Source organism: Melanaphis sacchari, unplaced genomic scaffold (genome assembly GCF_002803265.2).
Source record: "Melanaphis sacchari strain LSU unplaced genomic scaffold, SCAv2.0 Contig122_pilon_pilon, whole genome shotgun sequence".
NCBI classification, from domain to species: Eukaryota; Metazoa; Arthropoda; class Insecta; order Hemiptera; family Aphididae; genus Melanaphis; species Melanaphis sacchari.
In genome coordinates, this window is record NW_020270484.1 from 232,619 (window position 1) to 247,988 (window position 15,370).

At 27.0% G+C, this 15,370-nt stretch overlaps 1 protein-coding gene across 4 annotated transcripts; it reads right to left on the bottom strand.

Annotated features, from left to right (window-relative positions):
* Positions 1-2,990: 2,990 nt before the first annotated feature.
* LOC112590924 lies at positions 2,991-15,100 on the bottom strand. Of its 4 annotated transcripts, none has more exons than XR_003114480.1 (5): positions 14,656-15,094; positions 6,801-6,954; positions 5,955-6,254; positions 3,348-3,676; positions 3,194-3,268 (listed from the first exon to the last, which is right to left on the bottom strand). XR_003114480.1 is itself a non-coding variant. In XM_025334538.1 (4 exons), the coding sequence occupies exons 2-4, from the start codon at positions 6,837-6,839 to the stop codon at positions 3,116-3,118; spliced, it is 492 nt and encodes a 163-aa protein (XP_025190323.1). In that variant the 5' UTR covers positions 6,840-6,954; positions 14,656-15,100; the 3' UTR covers positions 2,991-3,115. The 4 variants fall into 4 exon arrangements, 2 of the variants coding, with proteins under 2 accessions (XP_025190323.1, XP_025190324.1); XR_003114481.1 differs by having other exon boundaries at positions 3,196-3,268; positions 3,397-3,676; XM_025334538.1 differs by lacking the exon at positions 3,348-3,676 and having other exon boundaries at positions 2,991-3,268; positions 14,656-15,100.
* Between the last annotated feature and the right edge of the window lie 270 nt (positions 15,101-15,370).

Below are 15,370 nucleotides of genomic sequence, written 5' to 3' on the forward strand. Positions count from 1 at the left end.
CGCCACATTAAACCTATAATATAATATTATTATATTATATTATGTATATTATGCACGACGCGTATGTATCGCTAGACGACGTTTTAACTGTTTTGGTCGTTAATATACACGCGCGCATGACTAATAAAATATTATAAGAGAAACGGACACCTATATAATATAACATAATACTGTTATGTATATATTACGTATGTACAATGTGACGAGTTCGATGCATATATATATATATAAATGTGTGTGTGTGTATTGGTTTTAACGACCGCCGACGACGACATACAGAGATATACATTACAATGTACAATGTAATGGCGTTGTTAATATTAAAATTGTCGTCATGGTGATGTTTTCAAAAGTCGAAATATTGGTCAACAGCGTTCGGATACGAAGTACATAATAAACTTGATCGACGCAAGTCCAGTCAGTTGATCGTATGAAATTAGTATCAGTAAAATTGATCATTTGAGGATTTTTGTTGACAAATACATTACTGCCTCCTTCGATGGCCTTAAAAAAAAAAAAAAAAAACAGTTTAACTAATATTATATAACGTACCTTATTTGTATTGATGTTAAAAAAATTATCAAACAATAATCATGAATATAGAAGTTGGCTGTATCTTGTCATTCGGTAAACGCTCTGTTAAAAGATGAGCTCAATTGTAATTCAATGATAAGTGATAACAATTATTATACACCGTGAAAAATGATTTTGAGCGAAAATGGTTCAATTTTTTGGTAACTAAGATTACCAAACCATTATTTTAATAATAGTATTAAAATTTTGACAAATATTCTTACTTTTTTAATTTTTATTCATTGTTTAAAATTTTGTAATGAATCTAAAAAGGCTTTTATATATATATATATATATTATTATATTATGTATGGTATGTTACCTTTTTCTTCTTTTTAACAATGTTTTCTCGATTGACGTCTTGAAGGTAACCGGTATGCGTTTAAGAATTTACAACACTTATTTTATTTGATGAAACTCATTAACTTTATTATAAAACTTTTAATACAGGATATATATTTAATTTTTACTGTTTCTTCAATGCTTATGTCTCTTTGTATATACGATCTGCGTAGTCTTTTACTCTCGCTTGTGATCGTCTATACAAAGAGACATAAGGATACTGTGAGTGTGACCAGCGATGACCGACTTTTTTATAATTAATATATTATATGTGTGTGTGTTTTATCTATTGTTCTTATAATCTGACTATAGATCATTTTATTATATTGTAATATTTAATTTTTGTCTAACATGGTTATATTAATAGATGACTTATAGCTAAAGGTCATAATTATTTATTTTATTATATAAATATTTAATTATGATTGCTTGGAAGCACATCATTATAATTTTTCTGAGAACTTTAAATTGTACTTCCCGAAATTACAAACTGAAAATAATTTGCTACAATAAATTTCCGTGAAAACATTTGATCTATTAATATAGTGTCTTCAGAACAAATAAAAAACAAAATAAAGATGATTACATCATTGTAAAATTAATACATTCATCAATACGCTCAAAATTTTATGTTATTATAATGTTATATATATATTTTTTTAATAATTATACGTTATGATAATACAAATATCATGTAAATTTATCATCTTAAACTAAAAATTAGCTATCTTTAACAAATTGCACTAAATTATATTGCAATTTATACATATATATATATCTATACCAGATGTTCAATAACTTTGAAAACTCTTAGTTACTGTATGCATATTTTAATTTCTACACGAACAAATAACAGATAACATTACTTGTGCATTATTTATAATGTAAAATGTGTAATAACCACATTCATTATACCATACTATTGTTTATCAGTCACAATTAATTTAATGTCTGTTTCCAAACTTATTAAACATTCTGTACAATGATTATTGTGCGTTTGTATATGACAATAATTATTATCACGATGAAAAAGTCAGATTATAATTTCATACAAACTATTGACGTAAAGCTTATTGAATGAACTTTTTTTTTTAATTCAGAGAATAAATAAATGGAATATTCCCTTAAAATCATATCTGAATTGTAGTAAACCGATCGATATAAATAAAAAATGATCGTTTATTTTATTTTTTATCTGATTTCTTTATTTTTGTGAATTTTTCATTAAATATTTATTTACTTTCATTTACCGGCCGTATAACGGTACTAATCACGTTAGTACGTTAGTGTTTCAGTAAATTTTTGTCAATTAAATTTTTTTTTTTTGTCAATTATACGCATGAAAATCGAAATTCATATTAATATTTTAAAAATCATTCGTATTTCACCGGAATATGAAAGTTAAAACAGTTATTATATCATACCATTCGTGTTTATTAAATTACACTGTTTTCTCCATAGGACATAGTGGAAAATAGAAATAAAATTAATATTCACATGAAACTTATTTTATTGCATTTGTTTTTTCTTTTTTAGTACAATAATTTCAACATGAATATCTCTTATAATAGGTATACACTTTAACAACTTTCATGAAATACAAATAATACATATGTATCTATGTTTTCGATTTTAAACACAGTTTTTTATTAGTTCACAATTTTCAATTTTCAAAATTAAACAATAGGTTTAATGGTTTAACGGCGTCAACCGTTATTTAAAAGGACGTTGAACAATGAACATATTTATATCAATAGACACAAGTGAAACAAAAAATACTTTACGGCCACAATAAAATTATACTCTGTGATCTGATTTTATGTGTTAAAATATTGAAATAAATTGGACATGAATAATTTATTAATACATCAATTCTGTGAAATTATGCATGTCTACCAATTGTTACGATTTGATTAAAACATTAAAAAAAATATTAGAAAAATTGTCGCTCTAACATAACAAATCTAATGATAATATTATTATATTATTATTTCGAAGAAAGTCATAACAACTATTAACCAGAAAAAGGTAAAATTCTAAAAACTATTGTAACCATTTATAAAAAAAAATTCACATTTAGATTGTTTAGTTTGGTGTGGGTGTGGGTGAGAAAAATTGATGCAAATGACATTCACAAAATTATATTTACATCAAATAGTGTTAGGTATTATTATAATATGTTTTTTTTTTTTTAATACTGTCAAAAATCGATGAATTTAATCTCAAATTCTTCTATATTGTTGTTGGTTGATTTCAAATTGAACATATTAATTAGATCGTTTACTCTGCCAGAGCATTGGGATCGACCGTGTAGCAAAGGTTTACCGTTAATCAACTTTGATGATGACGCTTTCTACAAAATAAAAAAAATATATATATTCATGCATAAATAATACACCCGTTACAAAAATGATATAAGAATGAAATATTACATTCATTAGCTATATAATGTTTAGAGACCGATCGTAGAAAGAAACCTACATATAACGGTATGTTATTATATTCCTGTTCAACATATTTCATTAGATAAAGGCGTTAATAAATGCACTTTGTAGACGTTTATTTTGTCAAGACTAGTAATGTCAGAAATATATGTTCAATAGAAAACAGCATTTTCCGTTTACTGGTCGTCAGTGGTTAAGTTGACCGTTCTCAAGACTTCGCAGAGCGAGATATTTGTACAGCTTTTCACTGGCTGGTCTTCCTTAACTTTATCTTCCTTAATCGACGTAGATTCGATTTTGGAACTATCGGTTAACGGCTGAGAATATAAATTAAACAAAGCGTCAGTAAATTTATAGGCTCACCGAGATCAAAAATGTTAAATACAAAAAATGAAAATAATATATCATTTTATACTAAGATTCATTAAGCATATTTATTCTCTAGTTTTTCTATAGTAGTACATTTTATTTAAATTCTAGTTTTTAGATTTTATAAGTATACCTATGGATCATTTTTAAGACTATTTAATTTTCAGGCCATTCAAAAAAATATTTTGTGGCAATAAAAACCAACATTTATATTATATATTTTAAACTGTATTTTTTTTTTTTATATTCATACATCGAATTATTTCTTAATATGTTTCACCTTAATTGTTGCATGTAAAAGATAACAGACTATGATGATTTAAAAATGTTAGTAATGATTAATATTAGTTTAAGTGTTTTAAAATTTAGTTTTTAGATAACTAATGTACTTAAATCTTAAAAAAAAAAAAACAAAATTTAAATTAATGTATTATTAAAAGTTTAAAAATAATGAACTTTAAGTTGATGAATTATTTAGTACATTATGTTTTGATTCTAATTTTTAAAATAACATCATCATTTAAATGATAACTAGTGAAATGGTTATTATTTTAAGTTATGTTTATTACGTCATTATAGACATGTAGGACGTAGGTACTGCCACTTAGTGGTAAAAAATGTAATCCGTGTGATTTACATGTGAATCCGTATAATAAATAATAATAATGAATAATTATTTTGAAAATCTAGTTTTTTGTCACCTCATTGTTTACAATTTGGGCGATAACAAAATAAACATATCAATGTTATGTAAAATTACTACAATATTAGGTACAAGAACAAAATACCAAAATCGTTCTGTAGCTAAATAGCCTATACAAGACGCCGTGTCATCATCTTATTTTTATTGAAATGGATCAAACAGTAGAATATTATAAGATAATATGTCATGTATATAAAAATAATTATGAAAAAATACTAGAAAATGTACCCAATGAATGTATTACTAAATTTAAAGAGAATAAAATATTAGAAACGTCTAGTCGATGGAGTGAGTATAATATTATCTAACTCGTATCATATTTATCAATAAAAATATATAAAATTATATTTATGTTTAATATCAAAATTAGAATATAATATTTGGTCATTTTCCAATTTTTAAGATTTTTATTTTAAAAACCGTAATTTATATCCCACTCTGCGAATAATCATTGCTTTAAAAATGTTTCATTGATAATTTTAGGCAATTGTATTATTTGTATCAGACATAACAACAAATCAAAAAAATATAGTAACGTATAACTTATATAAACACTTAAATATTGTATTGAAAACTTTTAAGCTTTACAAAGAACTATATTATTGTGATGATAATTTATTATAATATTATAAATTTTAATATTAGAAAATTAATAATATACTTATTTCAACTGTGTTTTAATTAGATTCATTGTTTCAATATGTATTTATTCACAAACGTATGCTATTTTTATATTCATAAGTAAGTTTAAGAAAATAAAGAAATCAAAGAAATTTAAAAATTTTACTTTTTTTAGAGAATATGACGAATAACGTAATAGCTTTCTATTTGAGAGCGGATTTGTAAATATACACTGCATATAAACAAATGTTAAAATCACTAAATTTATGGGACTTTTTTTTCGAAAAACAACGTTATAATAATAACAATTTTATTATTTCATGATCAAAATAAACTCTTCTGAATAATCAATTCAACCTATTGGTTTCGTGCAGTTCACAGCGCAATAATGTTATTTATAGCGTAATTTTTCTTTTGTGGGACGCAGCAAAAATATATATACAATAAGTAATTTAGTGACAAAGACTAAAGTGAACGATGAATAAGCACTAAGTATCACTTGACAGGTCAATTGAATAAAAATATAAACTAGAAAAACATCAGATTTTATACTATATTGTATAATAATGTACAACCATACAGATATAACACGTTGATTTGATAAGTGGCATTTAAAAAAATGTTCAGTAGAGACATTTAAAAGTTTACATTTCAATAAAAAGTACACTTATTTTTAACTACTCTGTCATTCTATATCAGATTAAATAATTATAAATGTGCCATAACAAACCTATTATTAAGTGTCAACTAAATGAAAAGTTATAGTGATATGAGGGAAATGTTTATTACATTAATATTATGTTCAACTTATTTTAGCCAAATATTTCGTTTGCCACCAGTTCTATACATATGTATAATACTAACAGCATGGGTATATTGGACTTAATAATGTGCTAACTTACTTCTTCAATAGTGTTGAACTCGTCGACAAGACGTCTGACAATCCCGGAATTAGGCCGAATTTTTTCGGTGTGTGTTTCCACACTGTTCGACTTCCAGTTGTCGATGACAAGTTCCAACTTCAGTGGTTTTTTTACCACTAAGTCCTTGTCGTTCTTAACTGTGATCATTTCGTCGAACGTTACGTATCGTTTACACGAATTCGCCACACAACAGTCACCGCTTTCTTGAAGTTTTGCTGAAGTGGCCTGAGCCGGCTTATCGTTTCGAACAAAAATGCGCCGTTTCAGTATGCCTTTGCTCTGCGGATGGTGTATATGGATAAAATTTGTTTTCATAATGGCATTTTTGTTTTACTCCCGCTACCTCCCGATACCCAATGCAAAAGATCCATTTTTTTTTGGTTAGCTAGTAAAGTGTAATAATAATTAAGGTTATGATAATGTTTTAGACTTTCACGCATTTACAAATGATTTTATTCATCTATTACCCGTAGTCATTGAAAATGTATTAGAAAGCCATTTATAACAAAACATACGTTTAAAGTCATTTTTATTGAATTAAATACTTTAAAGAATTGTATGAGTGTTACAAATCTAGTGAACGTGCGATTTTTAAATATTAATATTCAAATGCACAATAGACAAAGCAATACTTTTCTAACAAACTTTATAATGTAATTTATGTGTTTTTTTGGAATATTATTTGCGATACATTTTTTTAGCGTTTTTATATAAGATCATAGGTACATATTATTTCTAACCCTAGTAATAATAATTAATATGTATATTGTATCAAACGCATTGTTATTAATATACATATTTTATTATTATTTATATTATACTCACTGCTGTATTGTTATCGTTATCTCTATTGGTGTCCACCATTGTGTTGACGAACACTTTATTACACGATTTTGTACCGCACACCTCATCACCGAGTACGCTGTTGAAATGTATGAAACGTACAGCACATTATGTACTCATCGAATTATTTATAAGTCTAAAAAAAAAAATCAAAAACTAATAATAATAAAATTCTCGACTAATCGTAATAATCGAATAAAAATAAATGTAATAAAGTATTCATAGATCTATTTAAAAAAAAAAAAACTTATGGGTGCTTATGGGAAAAATTTTAAAAGGGGAGGGATCAAATTAAAAATTATTATAGTGTAAGCTAAATATAATATTACTTCAATATATAAATGTAAATATTATGATATTATTAGTATTATCAGATAAATACATAATTATAATTAATGCATGTGCTATTCACATATTAAAACTAAATATATTATGATAAATAGGTTTAATAAAAATAAAAATAATATAATCAAAACAATCAAATGTATTATTCGATACACCGTTAAACAAAGGCTGAAAATGTCTATGTTTCATTTCAAATTTAGTAATATGTTAATATGTAGATACCATTAAGTCATTATTATCTTGAATAAAACAGTCTTTATACAAGTTCACGACGAACGTTTCATATCATTTTTTTCCGGAGGTGACAGGAGATGTTCCGTCCTGCCTACCACCAATGGGTATTCATAAAACTCATAAAAGAAACCGTTTCGTTCGTTCACAATACTTAAAATAACTGTTAGAATAGGTGTGATGATATTTTTATATAGCTGACATATTATTTATACAACTGTTAAGTTAAATATTTCGTAACGTTTGCAGGGCAGTTTTATCTTCGAGTCGCGCACATTGTACATTATTATGATTTATTGTTGTCTCGCCAGCGACGTCTACTGCGTTCTCGTATACAATGGAACCCAAAATAAATATTTTGACTTAAAAGGACTTATATTATTCTGACCATATTGCGAAAGCTGATAGAAAAAAATCAATATTATTCTGAAGTCTTCGACAATAATTGTATGTATATTATAGCAGTATATCGTGTTTCCTTTGCTGTCGGAAGTTTATTATGTAAAGGTATAATATTATGCATTACGCGTTTACGTTCCTTATTTTGGTTGTTTTCGCTGACAAACGCTTTTAAATTTTTTTTTTTTTTTTTAGTTTAGCCATGCCTGTTGGTGATTAATGACTTCTATTGCGTCGGTATAATATACTAAGCATGCTGTTAAGCGCACTAATCAACAGAACGTGCTTTAGTGGTAATTATGTAGGTATTTCATTCTTACTTCGTAATAAGTAACAACATATAATATAATTTATGTATATTATTGCTAAGAAAGTATCTATAACATTATATTTTTAAGACTTTTCGGCTGTTATAATATATATTGTACAATGGTTTTTTTTTTTTTTTTTAATTTATCAAAACCGATTATTTTGGAAATGCAAAAAATATAAAATAGTATATACCTATAATATGTAGTACCTATTATATACATTGTACGTATATAATATTAAATCAAATATCAAATATTTTTAGGTTATAAGCGGAGCGATGTGTTTATTGGCGTTACATTAATGTGTGACCTTTATTTTTTTTAAATGGTTACTAAGATAATTTTTACTTATAAAAAATAACGCTTTGATCGTCTTTTTCGATAAAAATTTATAGTAGTTAATTGGAGAATTTAATGCCCAATTAATACTATTGGTACGTAAAAAGTTTATTATTCAAAATAGCCGGATAAAATTAAATTAAATCACTATATAACCTTTTTTTATATTATTATTTTTATTGATAAAATCATTATTTAGAACGATCTATCATAAAATTAAAATTGAAATCTTCAATTATAGTGACATATACTAAACAACAAAGTATACTCGACATTTATTAAAATAATAAATCGGTTAGTTGTTAGATCGCATTTCTTTTTTTGGTTTTTTTATTTACTATTTTTAATATTAATTAATAAATAGTTTTATTATACTTTGATTAGACAGATGCCCAAAAACGTATAGTTAAAAAAATAGTAAAAGTTATTATATTTTCAATCACAACGGTTCCATAATAATTGACAAACTAACAGTTTCAAGCAACCACCGTATAGTTATCGTAAAAAAATAAGCGTTTTCGTTAAAATATTTTATAATATTACACAATATGAATTATTAATATTTAAAATTATATAAATACATATTACACAGGTGATATTGATGATATATTTAAATGGAATATTTTTATCGTAAATTTATTTGGTGCCTTAACCCTTTAACCACTATTAACGTACACTTGTTGTTTAACCGACTTTTGAATCAAAATTAAAATAATAATAACAAAATGGTAAGTATAATATGCTTTATAGTTTAGATTAAACAACTATATATCATATATGAATACAGCCATAATATTCTAAATAATAATTTACATGTACTTACTGTAATAATGTGCGTCAAAGCAATCATATATAATTAAAATTAAATATTTAAATATAATATAATAAAATAATTTAAAATGATTATGATAACCGATAGTTATAAGTCGTTAGTGTTAAATAAGATAAAATTATAAAAACAATAGATAGTACACGTACACACGTACACACATACAAGACATTAGTTATAAAAAGGCCGGTCACGGCCAGTCAAAGGACAGTGTTCTTCCCGTCTTTTCGTATAAACGATCATAAGTGAGAGTAAAAGAATACGTATATCGGATATACAAGAAGACGTAAGTGTTAAAATTATTTATAGTCAAAATTAAATATATGTTAAATAATTCGTGTATTGAAAAATCATGATAAAGTCAATGAGTGTATTTGAGTAAAGAAAGTATTGTAATCATGTAATATATACTACAGATAACTTACTACATACTCAGAACCTTCACTACAACATCAATAGAGAAGTTGCTGTCAGGAGAAGAAAGGTAATATACTGATTTGTAATTAATTTAAAGGCTTATAACTCCCCCCGTTGTATTAAATGTCTTTTTAAATAATTATCACACTATACCTAAACCTGGTAGATCTGTTTTCATTGAAATCGTTATTTTGTCATGACGCTTAAAGCAATTTTTTGAAACAATATATCACGTGCGATACCACCAATAATCATAGGGGCACCCTAAGATTATTTATTTTTTATAACCTCTTTGAAAAATGTACCTCTTTCTGTTCATAATATATATATATTTATATACATATATACAAATATACACTACACTTAATTCAATATACTTTATTCGTTATTCGATGTAAGTACTTATATAGTTATATACATATTATTATTGTATGTAACGATAAAATACTGCTCGGTAAGATTAAACGGCAAAACTATCTTATTATTATTACTATGTATTATGCGCGTTCATGACGATCGAACCATGAAAACGACATGCGTGGCGAAAAATGCATTTGAGTTGTTTACGGCGAACACGCACGCGGCGGCCAATAAAACTTATGCTGTGTACGTCCGCGGTGAGTCCCGAGAGCAGTAAATATTTGCAGTGTCAAACGCAGGGAGGTAATCCAATTTTGGTTATACTGTTATTTACGATTGACTAATTTTTGTGTGTTTTGTATGGAAAACCGATTTCTGAAAGAAAATAAATAAAAATAGGAAATGAGAGTCGCGTGCGCTTTATTTTACGTATTCCCTTCGGTGGCGCGCGAATTCTATTTTTTCGCTGTTTACCAATAATAAACATCGGTATAGGATATAATATACAATATGTAAACATATACATATAAACTGTTATGCACCAATTACGTATATTATACAATCGGTTTCAAACATTTTCTAGAACTCTTTGATAACGTATATTAATGTTGACTTATCTTTTATAAGTTTGGATGTTTGTTTGTATTCTTATTATTTTTTTTTTTTTTTTTATATAAACAAAATCTTTTTCCCTGAGCACTTTTCTTGGGGTATCTATAACAGTCAAACGATTGACAACAACAGTCAATAGTCATCGAGATCTGTTCATATTATAATATATGTAAGTATATTGATTTTTGCAATTTCCAATATATTTTCTCAGTGAAATTTTTACAAAGCAAAAAGAATAAAAAATGATTAGTATAGTGTAGTATTACATAAAAAAAAAATTGTTTTTCAAGATTAAATTGTGTTACACAAAATTATCGTATTTCGGCATTGTAGCGTATCGATGCAAAAAACGTTCCGATAAATGTTAGTTTTTTTTCAACCGTTTACATCCGAAAAACGTTGAACATTCTATGTTATGTATGTATATGTGCATTGTGCGCGCTTTTATTTTGGTCTTTGCAATATAATTTTTATATTTCCTAATATTAATCGTCTGTGCGTAATGCACTTGGTGTAATGGTCGGTAATAAAAATTCGATTTTTATAATATTCTTTATACGTCGAGTTTCGCGCGGGAATCGAATACGTCGTGAACGCGGAATGATATTTTACGGCTTAGTCGCGATACTCGTCGTAAAACCATATATGCGCTATATAGTTTATATGTTATATTTGGTGTAAGAGTTTGGTAATAACAACGTGTGTGTAATGACCTCAAGTGCTCAGCAACCAATATAATACAAATAAAATATACAGGGTGATTCACAGAGCCTAAACACCCCAATTTTTTTAACATTCATAATGTCATTATTCAAATTTTATTTTTTATACTTAAATTTAAAGACATTATTTTCAAAAAAATTACATATCTTGTAATATTATTAAGGAGTGTCAGGTGACGAAGTAAAATCCTATTTTTCAAAAACAAATCATTTTTTACTTTAAATTACTTGTTGGAAAAATTTTCTACAAATTATAAAATGTTGACTGATAGAAATTATAATAAATTATTAATTACTATGATTCTTTAAATCAGCCTCCATAATTTCCAAATCTATTATACTAACTATGGCATGATTAATAATTCAGAAACTACTCGTTTGAATTTTGATCAAGATATTTTTTTATAACGGTTTTAAAAAACTTTAAATGAAAATACGTTCTCATTTGAAAAATAGGAGTTCTTCAATCACAGCTGTTCATTTATTAAATGATACAAAAAATATAAAATGTTCGAAAATACAGTTTAAAGCAAAGTTGAAATAGAGGGTTATAAGTATGCACCCTGTACATAATATTATATGTATGCACCTATCGCTATTCGAGATCATCAATGCGCGTACGGCTTTTCGATATATTTATATATTATAGCAATGCCATATAAAGTCGCGTGTATATTATAAACTTTTTGAGACAGACTGCAAGAAGTGTTTGGGTGGAAAAAGCAACAAAAAAAAAAAAAAAAAAAAAAAATGCTGTGGCATGTAACGACCAATAAAAAATACGTAGTCGGAGTTGATAACCATCGTCGCGCGCATACATATATGGTGTGAGTGAGTATGTGTAATAGTCCGTGGTGGTGTCGCGCGAAGAGTAAAACGACTACGACGAAATACCGAAACGAAACACTTATAATATATATATATATATAATAATAATAATAATAATAATATATCGTATATCTACAAACGTTAAAAAGCTTTATTATATAATTTTTGACGGATATATAAGGTCCGAATAAAGGAGATCGTAAATCTCCGGTCAGAAGGCAGCGGCGGTGGCGGCGGCGGCGGCGGCGGTCGACTCCCTGCCGACGAGGAGTCGAAAATATAAAAATCCGGTCGTATTTAATAGCGGCATACATATAATAATATAATATAATATAATAACATAATAACGCGTAAAAACCGATCGTTACGACTAGACATTATCCACATAACGTCGAGGGCACCTATATAATATAAAATATATAATACACCTATATGGGCAGCTATATCATATTGTACGATATTATTATATTATGTACACGTCTCTACAATGGAACATTAGTACTAAAATCGGAAACCGTTTTAACGCGCTCGCAGCAAACAATGTGCATTAGCCGTCGTCGTCCGGCAGTAAAAAAAAATAAAAAAAAAAATAAAAATTAGACAATGTCGTCGTCGCGTTAAATACCAGTAAAACGGCAAAGGGACTATTATGTAGTACAACGCGTTACCTATACCCGTGTAGTACTCGGGGAGAGACGACGCAGACGACAATGTACCTATATTATTATGTGCAGTCAAAACGGTCGCGCGCGTGTTTGTTAATGATGTTGTACAATATAAGTAGGTAATAATAATATGTAGACACATATATAAAACGTTAAGTATCGTTTACCCACTGTAGGTACCCACTGCAGCGGTAGTCGACAATTTCCGACGCGAAAGAATCGAAACGGACGTCGTCTCGAGAAGTTTATCGCCGTGTTGTAACTTACGCACCCAAATGCTGCAGCGTACATATAGTAATACGATGAAGTAATAGCTGCTAGAGATTTATTTCCCACAGGATATACATCACGTGAGTGCGAAACCGTTCGATAGTAAAAAATATATAATATTTATATTATGTAATATAGAGTAATAGGTACTTACACAATAATCCAGTGGGAGATTATATTTTTAATAGTAAACGCTCGTCATTATAATATTAAAAAGTATAAATGTTTTTAGAAATAATTTTTTTTACATGTTATAAAACCTTTATACTGAATAAATTAGAAAAAGTGTATTTTTCATCGTTATATTTATATTTTTTTTAGTTTTTCCTAATGACAACATATATTTTAATTTTATATATTTTTAAGCAGAATATTGTTTTTTAAATTTTATTGCGCAAAACTAGATTAGTCCACGTCATTAACAACTACAAATGGTATATTCATAGCTTTATTTTAAATCTAGATTCCGTATGGCGTAAAAAAATACACGGAGGAGAAGATAATGAACGTCTTTGAAAAAGACAACTGGATCTAATATATACCCGATTGATTGGAAGCCTGATTAAAAAGCCGTCCATAAAAGGTTCTGGCTGTGATTGCGCTACTTACTTTTTACTTCATGAATGAGGTACAATGATAAAATACAGTCGATCACTAAGTGATCTTATTGTTTTATTGTCACTACTTTAATAAATATATATCTACATATTATATCAATTAATTTATCTATTTTAATTTATTTATTATTCTAATTATTTAAACAATATTACCTATATTGCCGTGCATCATACAAATAAACTGAATTTTCATATACATAAACAAATGAATAAATAAGTATACAAAAACTGAATTTAAAACCAATAGCTGATTATTTTTAATTAATTAGAAATTTTAACGAATGAAATGGGGTGAAATACTTCAAAAAATGTTGGTATAACGCTCGAATTAAATACCAACATGAAAAATGAATATTAAATTAAAAACGTAAATTGTCATTAAAAGAAGTATATACGTAAAAACGATAACGATAAAAATAGTAAAGATATAACTATTTTCAGATAGTCATAATAACGTAGTAAAATACATAAATTATAAACTTTCTAAAAATAATAAATCATTTCTTTAAATTATATATACTTGCAGCTTACTTGCATATTTGATCTATGTATTTTAATATCCTATTTTATATGCATGTCGAATTTAATGTAACCATTGAGTACACAAAATATTTATCACTACTAATTTTACAATTATTATTTCTACACTTTGCGAATCTAAAATGAAAATTTTGAAACATTTAGGAATATAGCATAATAAATATAGTTTAAATACTGAAATGTATCTTTGTAACAAAAGTAATCGTATAATGCAATATTTCAATCTACAATCTCAATATTATATTTCATTAAGAATATATAAATCGTTTAATTAACATTAACCGTTGTATTGTCGTGGTATATAATCGGTACGATATGTGAATTAATTAAGGTATAACATTTTTTCACTTACCTAAACAATATTGAATTCTAGTCCGGAAGAAAATTATGATTTCACTTGATTTTAAAATTTTTATTTCAGCTGATATTTTTTAAAACGATATGACTAACGACATTCTTCAGTGGCCAACCCGTATTGCGGGTTTCGACTTGTTATACGTGGTTATTGGTGTGATGTAATCCTCTCAGAATAGCTCGTGTAAATGTATTCATAGTAACTTATTAGCGAACAAATAATAAAATCACGTAAACATTTTTGCGATGAGTTATACTGCAGACATATTGCGAAGATGGACGAAAAAGACCTGTTTAATATTCGAAAACTCGCGTGTGTTTTGACTCGTTAGATGGTCAAACAAACTCTGTGATGCGTCTGTATTTGAAAGAGCACCGACGAGACGTAGACAGTGGAAGAAAAAATAACTTCAAGAGAAATATAAAAAAAAAAAAAAAAAAAAATGTATCGTAGTGATGTAAAAATATTATTAATATGTGCGGTACATAATATATTATAATATATTTAATAGGTATGTTTACACAGAACAACAGACTAAGACTCGACTGCCACGGAAACGTTAGGTGGAATACGAAAGCTTTGCGGTGCACGTCATAATGAACGCCATTTACATGTATATATATATACATTACCATAAGAATAATATAATATCTAATGCACAATACATATAGTGATCTACTGACAACTTCGGAGTAATTGGCTAACATAATAT

Excerpts from the sequence above, each read along its gene's own strand:
- LOC112590924 (XM_025334538.1), bottom strand. The coding sequence starts at position 6,839 with ATGGTGGACACCAATAGAGATAACGATAACAATACAGCA. Across the intron at positions 6,255-6,800 it reads ATAACGATAACAATACAGCA|AGCAAAGGCATACTGAAACG; the intron begins GTGAGTATAATA and ends CACCATCCGCAG. Across the intron at positions 3,269-5,954 it reads AGTTCAACACTATTGAAGAA|AAAGCGTCATCATCAAAGTT; the intron begins GTAAGTTAGCAC and ends TTTATTTTGTAG.